This window comes from Nicotiana tabacum, chromosome 3, assembly GCF_000715075.1.
Source record: "Nicotiana tabacum cultivar K326 chromosome 3, ASM71507v2, whole genome shotgun sequence".
NCBI lineage: Eukaryota > Viridiplantae > Streptophyta > Magnoliopsida > Solanales > Solanaceae > Nicotiana > Nicotiana tabacum.
The window spans coordinates 214,386,355-214,408,554 of NC_134082.1; the positions used below are offsets into that span (position 1 = coordinate 214,386,355).

Genomic DNA, 22,200 nt, shown 5'->3' on the forward strand with positions numbered 1-22,200 from the left:
CATGGATTCATTAAAGCAGCAATAAACTCAAGTAAGTCAAGAAAACAAGTAAACATCCCCTTTTACATTTAGGAGTCTCCAAATTTATAATCCATTATTTATCAATTTATCTCAGACCAGGGAGGCAATATCAATTTACAAATCTCAAGCAAGTATTACAAGCATCCGCAAATCATGCCGAGGTCGTACGGCCCGATCCAATAAATATTTAAACTGTGCACTGCCAGAGGGTCGAATGGCGCAAACCATAGATACATCTATTTAATCAGCCGAGGCATTTGGCCCATTCTAAAATTAAACACACACAGACAGTCAATCAAGAAGTCATCATGGAACAATTATCCAAAAAAGCCAATTCTCTTTTAACAATGTAAGAAAATGAAATTTAATCTTTTTAGAAATCCATTTACTAATTCGATGTGATTTAAGCAATTCAAACTGTCAATAAGATTACAAATATTCCAAGTATAGCATGCTTTTGGGTCCTAGACTACCCGGACTTAATCATAATAGTAGCTGCGCATGGACCATCGTCACCTCGTGCGTACGTAACCCCTCACGAATAGAAGCACATAACCAATTATTTCACCTATGGGGACAATTCCCTCGTACAAGGTTAGAAAAGAGACTTACCTCGCTTCGAAGCCCAATGACCGGCTTCCAAGTCCTTCCGACGACTCAAACCGATACCCCAACGCTCCAAAACTAGCCAAATAATGGGCAAACCAATGAAAATATACCCTAATATTCATAACAATTCAATTTATATAAAATCTCAACTCCGCTCGAAAAGTTGACAAAATCGCCCTCGGGCCCACATTCCCGGATTCCGAAATTTTTCGAATATGAACTTTATCCATGACCTCACGAACTCAAATATATGATTTTCTCTCAATTCCATGCCCAAAATTGTGGTAAAAATCCAAAATATAAATTTCTAGGTCTCCTACCAAAAATCCACAAATTTCTACCAAAGTTCATGCTCAAATCCGTATATAATCCAAGTATTAACTCAAAACTAGTAGAAACCACTTACCTTATGCTTGGTGATGAAAATGGCACTCCCAAGTTGCTCCAAAATCGGCTCCCATAGAGGAAAAAAAATGCTAAAAATGAGCCAAACCCTCGCTTAAAAGAACACACTGCCCAACCTGCTTCTCGCACCTGCGGAAATCTCCATCGCATGTGCGCTCTCAGCTAACTCGCCCACGGCCGCTTCTGCGGGACCAGGACCGCTTCTGCGGAAGCTGCGTCACACCTGTGCTCCCATCCATTTCCACTTCTGCGACACTCGGGCCGCTTTTGTGGCTCCGCACCTGCGACCAAAACCTCGCAGGCGCGGTTACACCAGATACCAGCTGCTTCAATTCTTCTTCAAATACAAATTTTGATCTGTTATCCATCCGGAATCCACCCGAGGCTTACGAGACCCCAACCAATCATACCAACCAATCCCAAAACATAATGCGGACCTGCTCGAGGTCTCAAATCGCATCAAACAACGCTAAAATCACGAATCACACCCCAAATCAAACTTAATAAACTTGAGAAATTCAAACTTCAACATTCGATGTCGAAACCTATCAAATCACATCTAATTGACCTCAAATTTTGCACACAAGTCATATTTGACATTGCGGACCTACTCCAACTTTCGGAATTAGAATGCGACCCTGATATCAAAAAGTTCACTTCCGGTCAAACTTCTCAAATACCTTCAAATTTTCAACTTTAGCAAAATGACTCCAAAATGACCCACAGACCTTTGAATTCACTTTCGATCGTGATCCCAACACCAGAATCACCATATGGAGCTATTTCCAGACTTGAAATCCCAAACGGACATCGATAACATGAAATGCACTACAATCCAAACTTATGAAATTCTTCCAAAAAAGCTAACTTCCACAATAGGTGCTGAAACATTCCCGGGTCTTCCAAAACCCGATCTGGATATACGCCCAAGTCCAAAATCATCCTACGAACCTGTTGGAACCTTCAAATCCCGATTCCGAGGCCGTTTACTCAAAAATCCAATCTTAGTCACTTCTATCAACTTAAAGCTTTCGAAATGAGAATTCTCTTTCCAAATTGACTCTGAACTTCCTGAAATTCAATTCCGACCACGCACACAAGTAATAATACTTGAAATAAAGGTGCTCATAGCCTCAAACTGCTGAACGACGCGCTAGAGCTCAAAATAACCAATCGGGTCATTACAATATATATATATATATATATTGTATGTCATCACTTTATTTGCTACCTCATTCATGAAATTTTCTTTCCATCTTGCATCTTGCTAATCGCGCTTGAAAATATGGAAGGAGATCTTTGTGTGTGATTCTTAGAAAGAAAGAACCTTATTTCTTTAGGTTTTCAATTTTTATATATGCTTGGTTAGTTTTGATAAAACTATGATTAATGGCTAGAGGTTGGTAAGTTGAGACTTTTTTGGGATATTTCTATAAGATTCCCTTTTAAATATTAAACATAGCATAACAGTGAAAAAAACTTCGGATATCCACCATTATAAGCACTTATCACAAGGTAAAGTTTTCACGACCCAGACCCCGATCCGGTCGTGATGGCGCCTCTCGTGAAGATAAGGCCAGCCAACCAACCCATTTTGCCTTTTCAGAATAGTTAATATTAATAAACAGTTTTAGCATAATTAAATAACCACAGTCTAAACAAAAGTTTTCTTTATTAAGTGCGGAATACAACCCAAACACAGCCCAAACCGGGGTGTCACAAGTCACGAGCATCTATTAGAGGATAAACATAACTGCAAGGCCTGAAACATATAAAATAGGACTGATAAACAAAAGGAAGAAATGCGGTGCTGCGAACGCTGGCAGTCACCTCACTAAATTCCGATAACTTAGCCTCCGACCAGCTCAAAACCCGCTACCGTGTGAACAAATACCTGCATCTGCACACGAGGTGTAGAGAGTAAAGTGAGTACTCCAACTCAGTGAGTAATAAAGGTAAATAATAATTGAGCGGTAAGAAATCACGTAAAGCAAATCATCATGCTGTATAGAGCAGTCTAAAACCTTTTGAGTAAAAGCAGTGAAACTGTGAAATCCTTGAAAAAAAAACATCTTAGCTCAGTTTAAACCTCTTTTAAAAATGACTTTTTCAGCGGCTACGCAAATGAGTGCAAAACAATAGTGCAGATAAGCACGGAAATCCGCCCCTCGGGCACAACACTCAATTAACAGGTAATGCCAGGCAATCAGATAAATGTCACATGAAGTAGCACAAACAACAGATAATGGCAGACAAATGGAATAAAGTAAACACATAGAACAGTACCAGCACCATTGCGGCGTGCAGCCCGATCCATATATCACTGCGACGTGCAGCCCGATCCATATATCTCGTCGACGGCGCTCACTAGGGGTGTGCAGACTCCGGGAGGGGCCCCTTACGGCCCAAGTGCAATATCAAGCCATATCGTGGCATCAAAATCTAGGCCATCGGCCCCATATCAGTATTAGTATAACACTGTTGCGGCCCGCATCCCGATCCCTTAGTATCCTCACATCTGGCCCTCGACCATACTCAGTCTAGAGATTACATAAGCCCCTCAGGCATTAGTAAAAATAGTAGTTCTCAGCCCAAAATATCATTTATTAAATCGTTTTAGTTTCAAAACCGAGTAAAAGTGGTTGAGTTGTAAAATAGTGGAAAACAGTACAACTGAGTTCAAGTAGTAGATCAAAATAGTGAGGAAATAGTGATAAAAATCTCCGGAGGGTTCAAATAGTTGGCTCGAAGCCCAAATATGTCAATCAGTCCAAATAATGATGATAACAAATAAGTTTCAATCAAATACGCGGTAAAAGCGTCAATCGAAACAGACCAAGTCACAATCTCTAATAGTAAACGACCCCACGCTCATCATCAAGCGTGCGTCTCACCTCAATATAGCATTACGATATGCAAATCCGGGGTTTCAAACCCTCATGATATCATTTACAATCATTTCTCACCTCGAACCTGTAAAATCTCTAGCTCGCGACGCCTTTGCCCCTCAAATCGGCCTCCACGTGCGTCGAATCTATTCAAAATCAAAACGAAACATCACAATATGCTAAGGGAACAAGGCCCAAGCGAAAATAATCCATAACGGGCACAAATTCCGAAATTACCAAAACCCGAGCCCACTTCTCGAAACTCAGAAATTTTTACATCAACGGGTTCCTTATCCTTCCACGAGTTCATACATATCAAAAGTTCTCAAATCCGACCTCAAATGGTCCTTCAAATCCCAATATAAAAGTTTCAAAATTCCAAGCCCTAGTTCTTCCATTTTTAGCCAAATTCCATGAATTTCTAGGTAAATTTCACAATAGAATCACGTTTTTAGGTTCGAAAATCTTACATCCAATCAATTCTCCATGAATTCCTCTTCAATTTCCCTCAAAAAGCTCTCAAAATACTCGGCTATGGAGGAATAATGGCTCAAAATCGCGGATGAAATGTTTTATAAACTTTCCGCCCAGCTCTGAACTTCCTTCATCGTGATCGCGGCCCAAGCCTCGCGATCGCGAAGAGCAAAAATTCCAAGACTCTCAAATGCACTATGCGAACGCGATACCTACTATGCGAACCTGATGCCTTACTTTCCAGACCTATGCAAACGTGAACCAGATGATGCGAACGCGAAGAACAAATCCATTGGACCCCCAAAGACTTATACGCTAACGCAAACCATTGCATGCGAATGCGAAGCACAAGGTCAAGGCCCTCCGCGAACGCAAGACCTCAAATGCGAACGTGAAGGCCAAACTCAGGCCAACCCATATTCCTTCTACGCGATCGCGATAGACCTCACGCGATCGCGAAGGCTAAAATCATCTGCAACAGCTGTTGAAATTTCTGCAACTTCTCAACATAGAAAATGGTCCGATTGACCACCCGAAACTCACCCGAGGCCCCCGGGACCCCAACCAAAAATACCAACACATCCTAAAACCTCATTCAAACTTGTTCCAATCATCAAAACACCTCAAACAACACAAAATCCATCAATTCACATTGAATTCAAGCCTAAGTTTTCAAAAAAATCTTCCGAAATACGCTTTCGATAAAAAACCCAACCAAACCACGTCCGAATGACCTAAAATTTTGCACACCCATCACAAATGACATAACGAAGCTACAACAACTCTCGGAATTCCATTCCGATCCTCGGATCGAAATCTCACCTATCAACCGGAATTCACCAAAATACTAACTTCGCCAATTCAAGCCTAGTTCTACACCGGACCTCCAAAACCAAATTCTGATCACCCTCCTAAGTCATAAATCACCCAACAAAACTAACCAAATCATAAAAATTCCGATCCGAGCTCATATACAAATAAGTCAACTCTTGGTCAAACCTTTCAAATTCAAAGCTTTTAGCTGAGACTGTTCTTTCAAATTCATACCGATTTTCGTGAAAACCAAAACCAACAATTTACATCAGTCATAATACATCATACGGGGCAAGTCATGCCCGAGAAATGGCGATCAAAGTGCAAAAGCTCAAAACGACCGGTCGGGTCGTTACAAAATTTATATTCGCTTGACCTATAGTTCACTGGTTCAAGTCATAGAGCTACTAATATTTATATTATGGTAGACTATCTATATCACATTCCTTGGGTGTGGTCTTTTCTCGGACCTTGCATGAACGCGAGATGCTTTGTGCATCGGGCTGCCCTATTTTATTACTAAAGGAATAATTTAGATGAAGAAATTTACTAAATTTATTTTTTAAGATTAAGACGTCTAAATCTGAATACACATCTATATATTAAGATGTGTATTAAGATTAAGGTATCTGAATACATAGCCGAATATTAAAATGTGTATTAAGATTTGAATACTAAATGATTAAGATGGTTGTTTTTTAACATCTGAATGTATAAAAATTTTCTTTATTTGAAAATTAATAAACATAAATTTTAAATAAAATACGAATTAATCTAATATTCTATCAATTTATTTTTTTTTAAAATATGGTAGTTAGCGGTGGTGATGGATAATGGTGGTACTTGTGAATGCCGACTAGAGACGATGGTTGATGGTGGTTTTGATTTATGATGGTGGTTCTGAGTTGTAGCTAGTGGTAATTGATAGTGATGACGATTATGATTGAGAATGGTGGTTGTGGTTGTGGTTGTGATTGAGAAAGATAGTATGCAGTGTCAGTTATGGTTATTGATGGTGATGTGATGGTTAGTTGTTGTAGTTGAAGAGGACGAATTTGTGGTTGTGGTTGAGAATGATGGTGGTGGGGGTAATGGAAATTCTGGGTGGTGGTTGTCGATAATGATTGCGACTATGACTAAGGAGGTGGTGGTGATGGTGATAGCATGGTAATAGTTGATAATGGTAGATAATGATGGCAATTTATAATGAATGTGGTTGATAACATCTTAATGAAATTAAGTCTTTGTTATAATTCTTAATCATTCAGACCTATTAGTGGCTGTGATTGTGAAGTTAAAAAAAAAACTTAATAATTAAGATTAAGACTTTAAAAATAAATACACTTAATGTTTGAGATATGATCACGACGAATATTTAATCAACTACGGTTACGTTTACACCAAGAACTCATATTCTATTGCATCAAAAGTTGATTCAATTGCAGCACTTACTATAACAAGAAGAGCATTCATGTATCCATCAAATGCAAACAAATGAAGTCTAAAAACTATATTTAATTAAACAAAAATCGAATACAAATCAGACCAATTAAAATTTGAAATCAATGTCAAAATAAATTAGAACGAATCGGGGCTCCGGTTGCAAAAGAGGTAGGTGAGACGTGGCAGCAATAGAGGAGAAGCGGGAGTCCATGGCGCACTTAAAAATCTGCCAGCCCCCCTCACTGTATAAATTAATGTCAAACTAAATCAGAAAAACTGCTTAAATCCATAAAACCAGTCCCCCTCACTGTATACAAATTAATAAGCCATGAATGAATTAAACCCTCCACCACTCCCACAATATGTCTGTCTTTCCATCGTTTTCTCGTTTTCTCCATATAGTATAGTATAGAGTGAGGCAAGTGAACATAAAAAGGCAGAAATGACGGAAACTCCAAAGCAAGAAAGCACCATTGATTCCAGTGAGCAAGAAATCAGAGCTTTTTCAACACCTGGCTTTCCTCCCTCTTCTCCATCCGTCACACTATTTGTCCATTCTAACCGTCCCCCCCCCCCCCCACATCCTTTTTTTCGACCGTTCACACTTAACAAAGACAAAGTGACAACTCCTCACCCACTTAATTTTTATTATGAATCCGTTTGAAGTGAAACCCTTCATTAAAGTTTGGAATTCTTCCCAAGTCCCAACTTCCCTTGCCCCTACAGTACACCTATTTCATCTTTTGGCTCATTACATTACACTTTCTTTCTTATTTTAATTTACTCGACGAGAGAAGAAAAAAAAAACAAAATTAAAGGTTCTCTCCTGAATGAGGATTGCACAAATGTCAATCGTATCAGTGCCATTTGGTAGCAAAACGCCAGACCCACTAATCTCAGCCAGTTTGGTGATAATAATGACACTAGCCTCCCACCCACTCACCGAAAACTCCCCCAATTTTCAATATCACAAAAAGAGAGGAAAAAGAGAACAGAGAGCTTTTTACAGAAATAAGCAGAAGCAGCATTGGTGGTGGAGTAGAAGGAGTTGATCGATAATGGCGATGACCGAGGCGTATGGAGTGATGGCAGATGGAAATGCAGCACTTGTTGCCAATACTCCTACGTCTATGATCAATGGTGTTTTTGAGGCTACTACTCCTACTGATATTTTGAATGCTCAACCTCCTCATCAGACCACCAAAAGAAGTCGCAGCCAGAGGCGTAGGCGTTCTTCTATCAACTTTGCCTCCCTGCTGGATTTCCCATCTTTCCTCCCCCACGTGCCACCACCTCCTCCTATGCCTGTCGCACGTGTATGCTCTCCTCTCACCTTTTTTACTTACTCTCTTGCTAATCACTTTTCTTCCTTTATTACTAGTACTAGTACTCCTTAATTTTTATCATCTCAACTAAATTACACTTTCCTTTTATTGCCATTTAATTTTATCTTTTGCCCAAAAAAATAATATATATATCGTATCTCTGAAGGATGTGGTGGGTGAAATATCAGTCGGCATTTTAATGGGAAAATCATACCCCTTCTTTGACGTTATTTTAATTTGGAATTGTTACACTGTGATCTCCCCTGCTGCTGCTGCTGCTGCTAGATCTTTCACTTCCATTTATTCCTCTCTTTAATTTATATTCTTTTGGATAAATTCTCGAGATTTCCTTTTCTTTTTTTGGTTGCCCATCTGGTATCCGTTATCGACATTGGGGCCGACTAAATCCGGATTCGCACCAGTAAGTCCCGCGTTGTGTAAAGCGCTCCCTAACAAAGACGACTTCATACCCCGAGACCCGAACCCGAAACCTCTGGTTAAGGAGGAAGGAGTACTTAATTCTAGGTGATCAGGCAGGATACGGCGAAGCTTCAGATTTTCGAGGACACGACACTTGATAGGAAGTTGTGGAGGTCGAGTATTACGGTTGTAGCCTAGGAGGTAGTTGAGTCTTGCGTTACTTTGCCCTTACTTTGTACCTTTGTGAGCCTAGTACTATAGGGTTCTGTCTAAGATAGCTAGGGGAAATGTCGCGTCTTACTATTTTCTATTTTCGACGCAGGATACATTTACTAGCCATCGCTTTTTGCTGTGCATTTTATGTTCCTAGTTTTCCTATGATCTTCGTGGTGATTCTAATATTCTCCCCTTTTGTCTTTTATTATCTTGAGCCGAGGGTCTTTCGGAAACAGCCTCTCTACCCCTTCGGGTAGGGGTAAGGTCTTCGTACACTACTCTCCCCAGACCCCACTTGTGGGATTTTACTGAGTTGTTGTTGTTCTTCTTCTTGTTGGAGTTGTAGGAAATCAATTCGACTATACTCAGTATTTTTCTTAATTTGGGGGATACTCTGCTCTATTTTTTGTTGGTTTTAGTTGGACAGACTAATTAGAGTAGAACTAATTCTGTATTGGCGAAGTGTACCACTGATTTCTACTTTAGTAAGTAGAAATAGGGGGTGCTAATGTTGTTTGAGTTTGACGCACATTATTTGCCTTTGACTATAAGAGATCCATTCCCTCTTATAGCTGCTTCTCCCCATTAGTGTGACATACTTCCAGTATAGCTAAATTATATATAATGGACACCTTCTAGACATGTCAAATGGGCCGGGTCCAACCCAACTACATGGCAATTGGGTGGGCCTGGACCAGCCCAATCCCCATATAGTATTTAATCTCGTAGCTACAATCCCTCACAAAGAATTTCTCTAGTAATATTATGAACTCCTTCACCCTGTACGCCTACCATACAAATTACAACTTCCAAATATTTTGGATTATCTTTCTGTTGATTAGTCATCAAAAGAACATTCTTTTTTATTCCTACTATCCTTAACTGGAATGAAGAAAAGAGCAATGTCTTTTTACCACATCCCTGCTCTACCTTGTCTTTGCCTACATTTTCTTCATGCTGCATTCATAAATACCATTCTTATGCTTAACTTGGTAAAGAAAATTTAATATTTACAATTTTCAGTGCTGCTTAGGGGATTACATATTTGTAGGTTCTGTTTATTTTGGATTTTAACCTAAGAAAGAGTTCCCTGTGAAAATCGAGATTGAAAATTTGAGGGTCCAATATCCGGGACGACCTTATGCCGTCGCGTTTGCAACAGTTGGAAGAGGACGAAGATGCTAAAATAGGTCCTTGGTTTGAAGAATGTGGCATCTTTGCCTATAATCCTTAATTTGAAGAATGTAGCATCTTTGCCTATAATGGCACTTATGTAAGAATTAAGATCAAGCTACACTTGAGATAATTTGAGATATTAATGAAACAAATTCCACGGTATTAGATTAAGTATCTAAAGCAATAAGATATATATTCAGTTATAGATTTCCTTTATCCGGAGAAGAAAAATGTTCAAATCACTCAATGCAACTATGCAAGGTGTAGAGTGATATGGCAATTATACATTCTAGAGTAATGGAGTATATGGAAATTATACCTTCTTCTTTGAATGGTTAACTACGTAGTAATACACTAAAAATTTGCCTAGTTGTTTAGATGCTTGACTAGATGACACATCATTGAATGATATACGGCAAGATTAGGAAGATGATGCTCAACTAAGACCTTGGAAACATTAAAGCAAAAATGATTTTCACAATAAAACAACTATATCAACCAACTTGCTCAACGAGAAGACGAAGCATTAAGTAATGCTCGTAATAAGCATTTTTTTCGTGGTCAAAATGCTCTAAATAAGCATTAAATTTAAAGGTGAAAACCACAAAGATTGAAGGCATTCCAAAATGAGCAAAAGTTTGTAATTGCAAACAAGCACGAATTTATAGCTTAACATGATTAGGGGCGTATGTAGCGTACAAGTGAGGGGTTCAACTGAACCCATAACTTTCGATGCGGAGAATAAATTTATGTGTAAAATCTACTAAAATTTCAATAAATAGTGGATTTGAACTCATAGCTTTAAAAATATAATGAGTTCAATGCTAAAAATCTTAAAGGCTGAAACCATAGGGTTTAAAATCCTGGATCTGCCTCTAAACATGATAATAGCCAATTGATACCTCCGCAATATTGAAGCACATGAAGAGAATAGATTTCATTTCAAGAATATCATCTTCTTGCTTGACTAGAATATGAAGCATTAAATAAAGTGTCAAATTCCAATGGCTAATGGAAAATGATACGGCTATCCGCCAATCAACTGCATTTATTGTTGTGCAAGTTTTTCCCCCTATGAGCAATACTCTATTAAGATCAATAGATCTCATCTCCCATCATCAAAGCGAGACTCCAATTCATATTTGCTAGATCGGCAATGTTGAAGTACGTGGAAAGAACATTTTCATTTCATGAAGATGAATAGATAAAGCATAAATGATGCATTGGCACTAGAGGTTGATAAGAAGATGAACAAAGCAAATTTTTTCTCAAAGAAAGAAGATAAACAAAGCAAACTAGTTCTTTCTACTACCAGCATGATTTAAGAAGAAATGTTTTACTGAGCTCCCCAAAAAATTGTCGATCTTGTCTCGACGTGGAGATCAGAGGACACACTAATCGTTCACCTCTAGTTTGATATGTTCCCTTCCAGTTATATGATCAACATGATCAGTCGATTGGACAACAGAGTCATTGGCCGAATGACAATTTCAACATAGGAAAGTAAGAGTCAGCATTCAGGTGAGCCACTCAATGGTGTGGTATATATTGAGTTGTTTAAGCTGTCAATTAAATTAGTAAATTGGTAACATAGCTGCAAAAGGAAAGCCCACTATGGTCCTCTAACTCGTGAGAATTGAGTACTTAAGTCGTGTCTTGAATGTCTTCTCACAAAGATCTTAAAGTTACAAAGATGCCTAGCATATATTATTTTATGTCTTTTGGTTGAAAGATCGTGTCATTTTTGGAGTTTGAGGTTCATAAAAAGTGTGATAAATGAGCCCAAAGGACGGATAATTATTACTCCTCCATCCCAATTTATGTGATAGTATTAGACTCTATGCGAAGAGAAAGAAAGACTTTTGGGACTTTTGGTGTAAAACAAGCCATAGATATTTGTGTGGTTATAAATCTTCTCATTAAGATAAAATGCGGAGTTTAAAGTCAAATTATATGTAAATATAGAAATATGTCATTCTTTCTGGGATGGATTAAAAAGGAAATACCATCACAAGTGATCCTTTTCTTCTCCGGATAGAAGTAGACATCGGGTTGGCGTGACGGGTGAGCAAATTATATTAGAAAAAGTCTTCATCAAATGAGGAAGATCTTTTTATACCATACAAGGATGAGGATACTAGACAACCCTTACAAGAAGGCATAATTATGTACACAACCTAATCTCCTCGTTCTATCGAACATCGCACATATAACAATAAGTCCATCGCAAACCCAACCCTTTTGTGTAAATTGTATTGCTAGATGTAGCTATGTAGCAACAAATACGCCTCAATCCCAGCCTTGTTGGGGTTGGGTGTATGATTCTTCTATATTATTCCACTCCTATATAGGTCCATTTCTTTTCAAATACTTAATACTTTTCCTTTTTAGAAAAAAAATTAGGAGTTCTTTAGAACTAAAGATTTTTCTGGATCTCATACTTATCCTTGCACTAAGGTACAAACTTTTATTCAAACTAGAAAGTATAAGAATAGTGTTGTTTCAAGTATCCAATCATCTCCTATAGATAACTCACCAAAATTATGGTGGAATCCTAGTAATATATATCGACATAAACTACTTGTGTTGGGGCTTGTTAAATTCTATCAATGGTTATATATTGGGTGGTGTGAAAAATATTGATAACTATAGTTTAGATATAATGCCAAAAGTAGTTGGCTTGAGCCTTGTTGCACTTCACTAGTCGTAAGCCTTGTTCCATTATCATTCAACCCTTGAACAACACGATTGAAATCGTCTAATGTCTAAGATGTATTTGAAAAAGTGCAAAAAAATAATTATCCTTTATTGCATTTTTTGGTAAAATCCTAAGCTGTCAACCAGCCAAATTAGAATTTAAAATATAATGAGAGGCTGCAAGAACTTTGTTTTAGAAATAGCTCAAAGACTTTATAGTTCTGTCTCTACATGCTACAAGCCAAACTGTAAGTCACAAGTAGCATCTCGCTGCCCACCTAAACTGTAGGTGTGTGGTGGATGTGTGACGTTTGTGGTTGTTTGTGCACCTATCCCAGTGAAAGAAGACCAAGTGATATGCTTTCGTACCTATCATGACTTCACTTGTCCCTGATGGATGTGGGCTTATGGTCATTCGCACTGCGTGCATAAACTTAGTTGCTAAGTTAATCAGGAAACCAACTTCTAAGGATATTGTCTACCAATCAAGAGAGGCCTCCAACTACTTTGCAACCTAACTGAGTCATATCTTGATGGCAACTAAGAATTCATAACATAAGCTGAGATCATTTTTAGAAACTTGGACTCCAAAACTTCACCACTCAATGTTACAGTACCTTTAAGACTTTTCCTTTCTATACGGTCTGCAAGGGCGTCGATCAACGTGGATTTTCCCGAGCCACTAGAACCAAGGACCGCCATGATTTCGCCTTCCCTTGCTTCCCCTGAAATGTCATTCAACAATACCTTCGTGCGAGTCATGTCCTCATCTGTGGATTTTATTTTATTTTTGACAAGAATTTCTTGCTATGAAGATCATTCAAGTAAAAAGGAGCTCTTAAGTGGCCCATATCCAGCTTATGAGCTTCCTAAAATTGTGAGAGTGAGATAGCCTTGGAAGGCAAAAATTTCTTCCACCTGTTGTCACGTCCTCTTGAAGAAGGTAACGAATTGGAACATAGTTGGATTCCTTTCAATGAATAAGGAAAAACATGAAATAATAGCTTATGCAATTCTAGATATAACGAAATACCAGATACAGGGTGATCCAATAATTGGGAGTGTTAGATGGACTATGGTATAAGTACTGGAGATGGGTGTCTTAAAATCTGTTTTATATGTGTGTACTTCATAAAAGACAATGAAGCTGAAAATTTGATCATTCTATTGAAGCTAACTAATTGCAGTGAGTTCTGAAATGTTTAATATGTTTGATGCTTATTTATATAGCGTTAGCAATGTAGTACATTAGATTCATTCCCCTCTTTTTCTGGTTAACATACATTTTCCTTGCAATCCTCTGTACCATCTCTTAAAAGAAACTGGCATATTGTCTTGTGATCACGAATCAGCCAAGTTTGGTTCTGCATATTAGAAAGTCCTGTAACGGCTTGTTTATGCTTCAGGCACTTGAACCGACAGGGTTCAGATTTCTCTTTGACAAGCAGCTTCAGAACAGTGATGTAAGCTCCCTAAGGAGAATTGTCGTGCCCAAGGTTTGGACTTTTTATAGCATCGTTGTAAATGCATTAAGAACACTTATCTCTTGTGCTTACTTTTTTTTTATTTTGAGTACACATTGAAGTGATAATTAATCTCGCAATCATTTAAGATTTCCATACTAATGATTTAGCAGTTGTCCAATATTGTGTATGCCATGGTTATTCAAAAAGTCTGCGGCTACCCGATTAAATTTTGTATCATGATTAATTTCAGAAAGCAGCTGAGCGATATCTCCCAACTCTTGAGATCAAGGAAGGTTTTCCCATAACCATGGATGACATGGATGGCATCCATGTCTGGAGTTTCAGATACAGGTCTGAGGTTATTTTTTTTTCTTCAAATTTACTTGAGGGAGCGACATTTCTAAGCCAGTGAAGCAATATAGATTGAAGTGTCCGGGCAAGGATGTGAAGGCCAGCATATTTGATAAAAGCGATTAAACTATTTGATGCTGGTCATCCTTGAGCTAGATGACATTCTTAATACCTGGCATTGTAGTGATATTTTGCTAGTGCCTTAACAAATTGGTTGATTAAGTCAACATTTAAGAAAGGAGGGGGTGGGGGTGGGGGTGGGGGCTGTTAAGAATAACATAGAAAATACAGTTGCTTGTGCTATGTTCGGACATAGTTCGCCCACACAGTTTATGTATTGTTACAACAGTCTTTCTCTTGAATATTATGCTTTTCTTATAGGTACTGGCCAAATAACAGCAGTCGGATGTATGTGCTTGAAAATACTGGTGAGATCTCGAGAGCCCTTTCTCTCCAAGTTTATTTACTTCTGTTCTGTTTCTTAAAGGGCTAAAACTAAAAGCAGATTAATGTTGTTGGATTTGAAACTTGATGGTCAGGTGATTTTGTCCAAACACATGGATTACGCCAAGGAGACTACTTTGCCCTCCATTACAATGATCAGAAGCAGATCTATGTAAGCTTGCTAAATTAATTCTTATGTTGTCGGTGTAGTTACTTCAAAGGTTATAAATGTATGTCGGTTGTCAAAGGCTATTGTTTGTTGTGACCTATATATGTGGTCTGTTCGTATATAGGGCATCGAAGCAAGGAAAGCTGGAGATGGAGCAGTATTTCATGGTTATGAAGCGGAAGACATGATTTTAACTGATTATGCACAGGCGGCAGATGATGGGAATGGGGTGCTTATGAATGAACCAGAGTTGGATATGTCCAGCTTTTACTTCCCTGCAATGGACAATGAGATGGGCATGTCCTTCATTTATGATACCAGCTTCTGGAACGAGCCTGCCTTCGATTTTGTAGGGGGTCCTATGACCTATTACTCAACTAATGTGTTCCCAATGCCAAGCTTTGGATCCATTGAAGACAGCTTCTCTGTTGATGATTTCTATTAAGGTCTGCACGCGCATAGCGGAATAGGGGGATACATACTATTAATCCCATGCAGCCTTGTAATCTAATCCATACTCCTACCGGTAACCTTGAAGTATAAAGCTGATACTCCAGTTACAAGCACAAGGAATTGTACTAGTAAGTTAAGGTTTCTGTTTTTTGGTTTTTTGTAAGGAAGGGGCCGAGACTTCTGGGGGTGTTTTGTACTTTTTTTGGCTGGCTTCTGTTGTCAAGTTCGGATCAAAAACTCTTTACCACCGTAAATGTAATAAACTGGAGACCTAAGAAATGGAAAAATATGAAATAAAAAGGTGCATAGTTCGGGCTTATAATCTTGTCATCAAGCTTTGTTTGATTTGTCATGTTTAGAAACCGTGCTCTATGCTCTACTCTTAGCATAATCCCTACTAAAATGTTTGTGTTGTCTAATGAATATTCTAAAGGAAAAGCAGAGGTGTTTAGTAATTATTTCATTACTCCGGCTTGTAGATTTTGTCACTTCAGCTTTTCTCAGTCTAAGAGAAGAGTTTTTCATAGTTTCCCCTCATTTTGTTCTGTTTGGCTCAAGCTAAGGAGGTGACCTCGCCCTCTTTTAAGTTTGAAAAAATCAGAGATGTGTAGCGGTGACCTGACCCTTCGGCCTTCACCCACAGGTTACCAACATACATAGAAGGCACTCAATTTGGTCTCTTAGATTCGGCAATTGATCTTCCTGCATTTACGGATCCATATATCAACTGCAGCACAAACCGCACAAACAGAGATGGCGTGGGTATGGGGTGCAGAGGCAGTCTCAAAACTCGCTTCAGTAACAATGGGATTTTGAAAAAGCAAAAACAACAGAGCAATAAAAGAATCATCATTCAGCAGCTATAGCTCGGCAAACTAAAAATATATAGCCCCAAATATGCTTGTTATTCCCATCCTCGAGAGGGAACAGCGTTTCTAGCATCAAATTGATTTTGTATCTATTCTAACAAAAAAACATCCGCAACGCTTAAGTTTTAGGGGGACTCCCCCTCTCCAAAATCTCAAAATTAGAGAAATATAAAATTGTCAAGATTGTTGTGTAAGAATACTCTCCAGCTTACTACGAAAGAGCACTAGAGAAACATTGGCAATCTGTGTTTATTGTTTCATCTGGAGAAGTCTTCTCTTACTACTAGGCTTGGCGAAGAATTAGTTTATACTCAACCTTACACCTTTGCAACCTCAGAGGCAGCAGGTGCAGAAGGAGCAACTCCTCCAGTTGTAGGCCTGAAATCGCATCAGAAAAAATAAACCAAACATATTTATTAAGTTCTCAAAGCAGACTGATACATGAAAGGTAGACAGGTTTAGAATGTCCAACTAAGTGTTAGAAGAAGACACTTACAGCCCAACAAAAACCTTGAAAGCATCATAGATTCCCCATTGAGCACCAGTAAGAGTTCCAATCATGACAATACGTAGAGGAAGCCCACGGGTAAAGAGACCCACTACTCCTATCTTCTTCACGGCCTGAGGAAATAGTTTTTTGTCAGAAACAAATGGCGGGTTTCGCGTGAAAGATTAATGACTTGAGGACATTTCAAAAAATAAGAGGCGAAAAGAGAGATGGCGCAACAAACGATAGAAGCTTCGAAATGCTTACATCACCAACAGTTGCACCCTTGGCATTGTTGAGGAATGAGACAAGATTGTCAGCAGGATGGGATACAATAGCACAGAAGACACCGGCTATATATCCACCAGCAAAGCTAATACCAAGTTGCATAGATTTGCTGCACTCATTTTTAGGCTTTGGGACTGCATGCTTGTAGATCATCTCCACAATAGTCTCAAAGGACGCAAACTTCATCATTGTATCTGCAATTTACGACGTTTAATCCTTAATGCCCAACAACAAATAGTAACTCAAAACAAAGTCAAAATTAGAAGAACAATAGCACAAACAGATATGCACTGATAAAACAAATACACAGTAGTCTTAAAATAGGCATCATGTTTCAGGCTCTGCAACATCGCAGGATTATACTTTTATTTGTGTCGTGCAAGTAGAAAAAGAGAAAAAAATAGATGAAAGACCGAATCAAGAAGGAAAGCTTTGGGTGAATTACTAGGACGACTCTACCTGAACCAAAAATGGGCCTCCCTCTAAAACCTACCAAGAGCAGAAAACATCATGACATGGACCTTCCCAGCCCTTAATCTGTATTGCTTTAAATCACAAGTTATAACAGCAAAAAGGTTCAAAAATTCTTACCCTCGAATCCTACTGTATTTCCGAAGAGTAAGAGCATCTAAACATATGAATAGAAGGGAATGTTGTCAAAGAATTCCGCAAGATTTTCCATCATTCGACCGTCCAACTTAGAAACTAATGAATCCCAGACCTATGCTCCCCCCAAGGAAAAAAACCATTCTCACTCTAATTTACACATTTAACTTAAATCGCCAACCTCCATCCAATCATACTCCAATCCAAGCCCTATTATGTCCCCTTCCTCCCGAAGCTTCTGCTCTCCCTCTGATTGCCCCCTTCCACTAGTCCTGTCCTTCCCCTTTCATTCCCCAAGCTCCCCATAAAGTTCAATACCCAATTTTGTGGAATAGTATGTTAATGGCCAACAAGCATATTAAAACTTGCAATGTACTTAGATCATAGGCTTACGTGCAATATTTTGTCTTCCAAAGAAAAATGCAATAAGTTCTTAATATAAAGCAGAGCATTTCAACAAGTGACCCTATTTACTTGGCTCGAACAAGTGAAGGTGCTTGAGAGCTAACTTTCTAGCTTTCACCAACCAAAAAAGGAAGCCATTACCAGAACGAGAAAGAGACAAGAAATTTCCATCAGCTATGACAATTTTTTTGATGAAGTCCATCAGCTATGGCAATTAATTACTGCTGCATCCAAACATAAGCCCTTATATATCCATCTTCAACTTCCAGGCCTTCTGGGGCCTATTGGATCCTAATTATAGAAACTCTTGCAGTTCTAAGTAAGGTGACTGTCCGCATTTAATAAACATACGTGGAGAAGGAAATCTCTCTATTTGTTTTATTTAACAGAGAAACGAAAAGTTAATTTTCTCAAATAACTATTCCATCGATCTTTTTAGGGGGTAGCGAGGGGAGGTCCCGCGTTTGGAGTTTCTATTGTTTTTTAAGACAGGTCCAACTAACAGACCCTAAGTTTTACAAATTCTAGCAAACATCAAAACGCTTCTCACTCATTTGGGTAATCATATGGATATCAAACCCCTAGTCGCATTATTAAAATATCCCAGGTAATAAGCAAGTTAGTAAATAACAACAAACAGTAGAAGACAGATGGTTCCACTTACATGGAATCTGACGTCCCCAAAGAGGAACCAAACCTTTGTACAGGCTGCAAAAATATAACAAAATATTAAAATCTGTTCTATAAGGTACAGATTCAGGAATGTGCTAACAACAATGATAATAGCATACCCCATGGTTCCTTCAGATCTTACGAATTTTGGTAATCCATCTGACAATCCCCTAGCAAAACCAGGCTGTGTCTGAACACGAACTTTTACAGCTTCAAATGGGCAAAGAGCAATGTCTGCAATCACTTCCGCAGATGCAGAACCAGCAAGGTATATCAGAGTCTTGTACTTTGCAGCATTTTCTGCTCCAGCAAGGTCAGAGTAGTACTTCTTGAAGAATTCATAGAATCCAAACTTGCATGCACCCTGAGCACTGTAACCCAGAAGAGTAGGAACCCATCCCCTGAAGAAGCCCTTAGCACCTTGTTCCTTAAGCAGCACTCCAAATCCAGATGAAATGCTCTTGTATTTCGCGGGGTCAATCTAGGAATTTATGAAATTTCAGTCAGTTTAGATAATTCATTACTAATGCTCGGTAAGAAAATAAAAACAATTTAATTACCAAGGGAATAGTTTCACACATGAAGACATCATACCATAGTTAAGAAAAGTAAAGGGGGAAGCTAGCAAATGAGAAACTATCCCATTGGGAAGGAAAGTCAGTACAGTAAAATATCTAGGACCATTACGAGCACAATGTCCAAACATGTAAAAATGAAGCTCTTTAATCACAAATCTAAGAAAAAGCTATCCATGTTTTCAAATGCCATTTCCTCAATCTACTTGAAAACCTTTAGCTAATGCTGCAGATAAGACTCTTAAGCAATAATACGACTCAGTGACCGAGTAGGATAGTTTAGCAAGGTTCAGGGTTAAAAAGCACTGAGACTAATACTATAATAGCATGAGAGTCCAATACAGTCTCGTGTTGACAAACTGCACAATCATAATCAGCAAAAGTGACATGTGAAGGATGAGATGGGAAACAGCCAAGTCTGAATAGCACACTCCTTCCCCTTTCCATATATCTAAAGATAATACAAATCAAAATTAAATGAAAAGGCAGACTTGCTTCCTCGCTTTGTCACATGTAGAGGAACATTTCACATTTAAAATCATTCAAACTACTACACACATGATAGACTGAGATCTGAAATAATAATTTCCAATTAAATCTTAAACAAAATAATAACGCCCTCCTCCTCTATACAGAGAAATCACCAATCAACTACTTTTGCCAATAAAATCAGTCCTGCTAGTCACGTTACAAATTTAGATCTAGAACATGCGCAATGATATTCAATCCAGAAGAGTATATATCGGATCTACACACACACAAAAAAAAGGAGCATATAATGATGTTTAAAAGAGTTGAGAAGTCAACGATCGCGTCAGAAATGGACAGATCTGAAAAGCAAAGCGTAAATGAAATTGGATCGAGACCTGCATGTTACATTTGACGAGATCAAGCGGAGTGACAGCCATGTGAGTGAGACCACAGCTGAGGATACCACCGAAGGTACAGGCAGCGTAGAATTGCGGTGAGTACATCTCGATCTTTCCAGGTTCGCTAGGTGCAGGAATCACAAAGCTCTTGTTGGTGGACGACGGCTGTGCAGCAGGCAACACACTGGTGGTGTTCTCGGTAACAGCAAAGGTTTTGGGAGTGAAAGAAGAAAACGAAGATGGAGTGTAGAGGAAGCTTGGAAGAAGAGACTGACGGCGTGAGTTCTCCATGGCGAAATGAGTTTGTGACGGCGCAGAGAGAGATCGGAAGCGAGGAGAAATGGGCGAGGGTTGCAGAGGACTGAAAACCTTCTCCTCTCGCTCTCCCAATAGCTCTTTGGACCTAAAACACATAGTACAATAAAAATTTCCACGTTTTTATACTGACCAATCAGCCATGCTCTTTGCGTTATTTACACGGAGTGACCAATACAGTGTGTACCGGCCCTAGTGTCTCAATTTACCTTTATGCCCCCGCCATCATTTGTTTCTTTCCTAATCAAATGAGCCGTTAATCATGCCATCATTTTTGTGTTAAATAAAATGCATCACATTTTACCAAACCAATTTTCACCCTTCACCTGTTAAAAATGAATAATTGTTTATAACCAAGAAATTTGTTCTGGTCTTCGAAATTCGAAACGATGGACTCATCATCTACCTTCAGTCTCTTTCACTTAAATATCAGGATTAGTTCGCATGAAACAGGGTTTGAACATATGACTTAAGTCACAAGTCCCTCTATCTTTTTTGCCTCTTGAAATAAGCCTTGTGGCCACTAAAAATAATACCTATTTCGTCTTTTATATGCAACCTGCGTAAATCTATACTAGTTTAAGTAATTTATGACTAACTAGACGAGACTTTTGCTTTTCACAGACAAGTAAATAGGCGTAGAGATATCAGAGAAAATATAGAAAGACACTTGCAGTGAATAAACGACAATTTCAAATTGAATTGCTTCTCAGCTTCCGCTAATCATTTAGGGAGCTCCAATGGAGTGAGTATCAGCAGTCTTTCATTTCCTTCATTTCCCAGTCCTTAATCGAACTTACTTCATTTTGCTAAGTTGGGAAACGTTGTTGCATTTGTGCAGTGTATATATTGTGATATTTGTGGTAAAAAAAGAAGAAGGTAAAATTCAGAAGTCTAGCAATGTATTCTTCTAAGTGAATGAGGTCCCCGGCGGAGCTAGCATGTCGATTATGGGTTCAGCCAAACCCACTAATTTTGGTTCAAATCTTATATTTGTCTAAAGAAAGTTATTGCAAATATATAAATTATATTTAGAACTCAGTAATTTAAGAAGGCAAAAATTCTGAATCCATTAGCTTCAAATCTTGACTCCGCCTCTGTGTGGAAACAACGGATATAACAACATAATCATTACCTACATGGTAACGAGATGAACATCTTTGCATGAATCAATACATGCATTTCATATTGTTATGGTTTTAGCTATTGTGAAATGCTATTCAACTTGTTGCTCATTGTTTGTGTTAAAAAAAATAGTTATTTTGTTTGCAATTGAAAATATTTACTGGAAATAAGGGTTCACTAGTTTAATAGGCAAATGATCTAACAGGATTATTGCATTGTTAACTTGAATGCCGTAGAGTGAAGATATTGGGATTAGTTAACTTAATTGCCGGTCGGTAATATATGTTTTGATCTCTCTTTTGTTTGAATACTGATGAAGTCATGTGCTGCGTGAAATAAATTTTTCCAAGGCTCACTCAACAACAACAACAACCCAGTATAATCCCACTAGTGGGGTCTGGGGAGGATAGTGTGTACGCAGACCTTACCCCTACCCTAGGGTAGAGAGGTTGTTTCCAAATAGACCCTCGGCATCCTTCCCTCCAAGAACTCCCCACCTTGCTCTTGGGGTGACTCGAACTCACAACCTCTTGGTTGGAAGTGGAGGTTGCTTACCATCAGACCAATCTTTCCTTGTCACGTATTGTTAATACGTATTGGCATGCTCATGAAGCAGGTC

The 22,200-nt window shown here is 38.6% G+C and overlaps 2 protein-coding genes across 2 annotated transcripts; one reads left to right on the forward strand and one right to left on the reverse strand.

The window, feature by feature from the left end:
• The first annotated feature begins 7,224 nt into the window (after window positions 1-7,224).
• LOC107779611 (B3 domain-containing transcription factor FUS3) lies at window positions 7,225-16,090 on the forward strand. Its single transcript, XM_016600065.2, has 6 exons — window positions 7,225-7,969; window positions 13,894-13,983; window positions 14,204-14,304; window positions 14,686-14,732; window positions 14,844-14,920; window positions 15,042-16,090. Exons 1-6 carry the CDS (start codon window positions 7,712-7,714, stop codon window positions 15,360-15,362), a joined length of 894 nt encoding a protein of 297 aa, XP_016455551.2. The 5' UTR covers window positions 7,225-7,711; the 3' UTR covers window positions 15,363-16,090.
• A 145-nt stretch (window positions 16,091-16,235) lies between these two features.
• Window positions 16,236-20,588, reverse strand: LOC107779610 (mitochondrial phosphate carrier protein 3, mitochondrial). The gene is made up of 6 exons (XM_016600064.2): window positions 20,139-20,588; window positions 18,817-19,178; window positions 18,690-18,733; window positions 16,994-17,208; window positions 16,736-16,860; window positions 16,236-16,617 (listed from the first exon to the last, which is right to left on the reverse strand). Exons 1-6 carry the CDS (start codon window positions 20,553-20,555, stop codon window positions 16,557-16,559), a joined length of 1,224 nt encoding a protein of 407 aa, XP_016455550.1. The 5' UTR covers window positions 20,556-20,588; the 3' UTR covers window positions 16,236-16,556.
• Window positions 20,589-22,200: the final 1,612 nt, after the last annotated feature.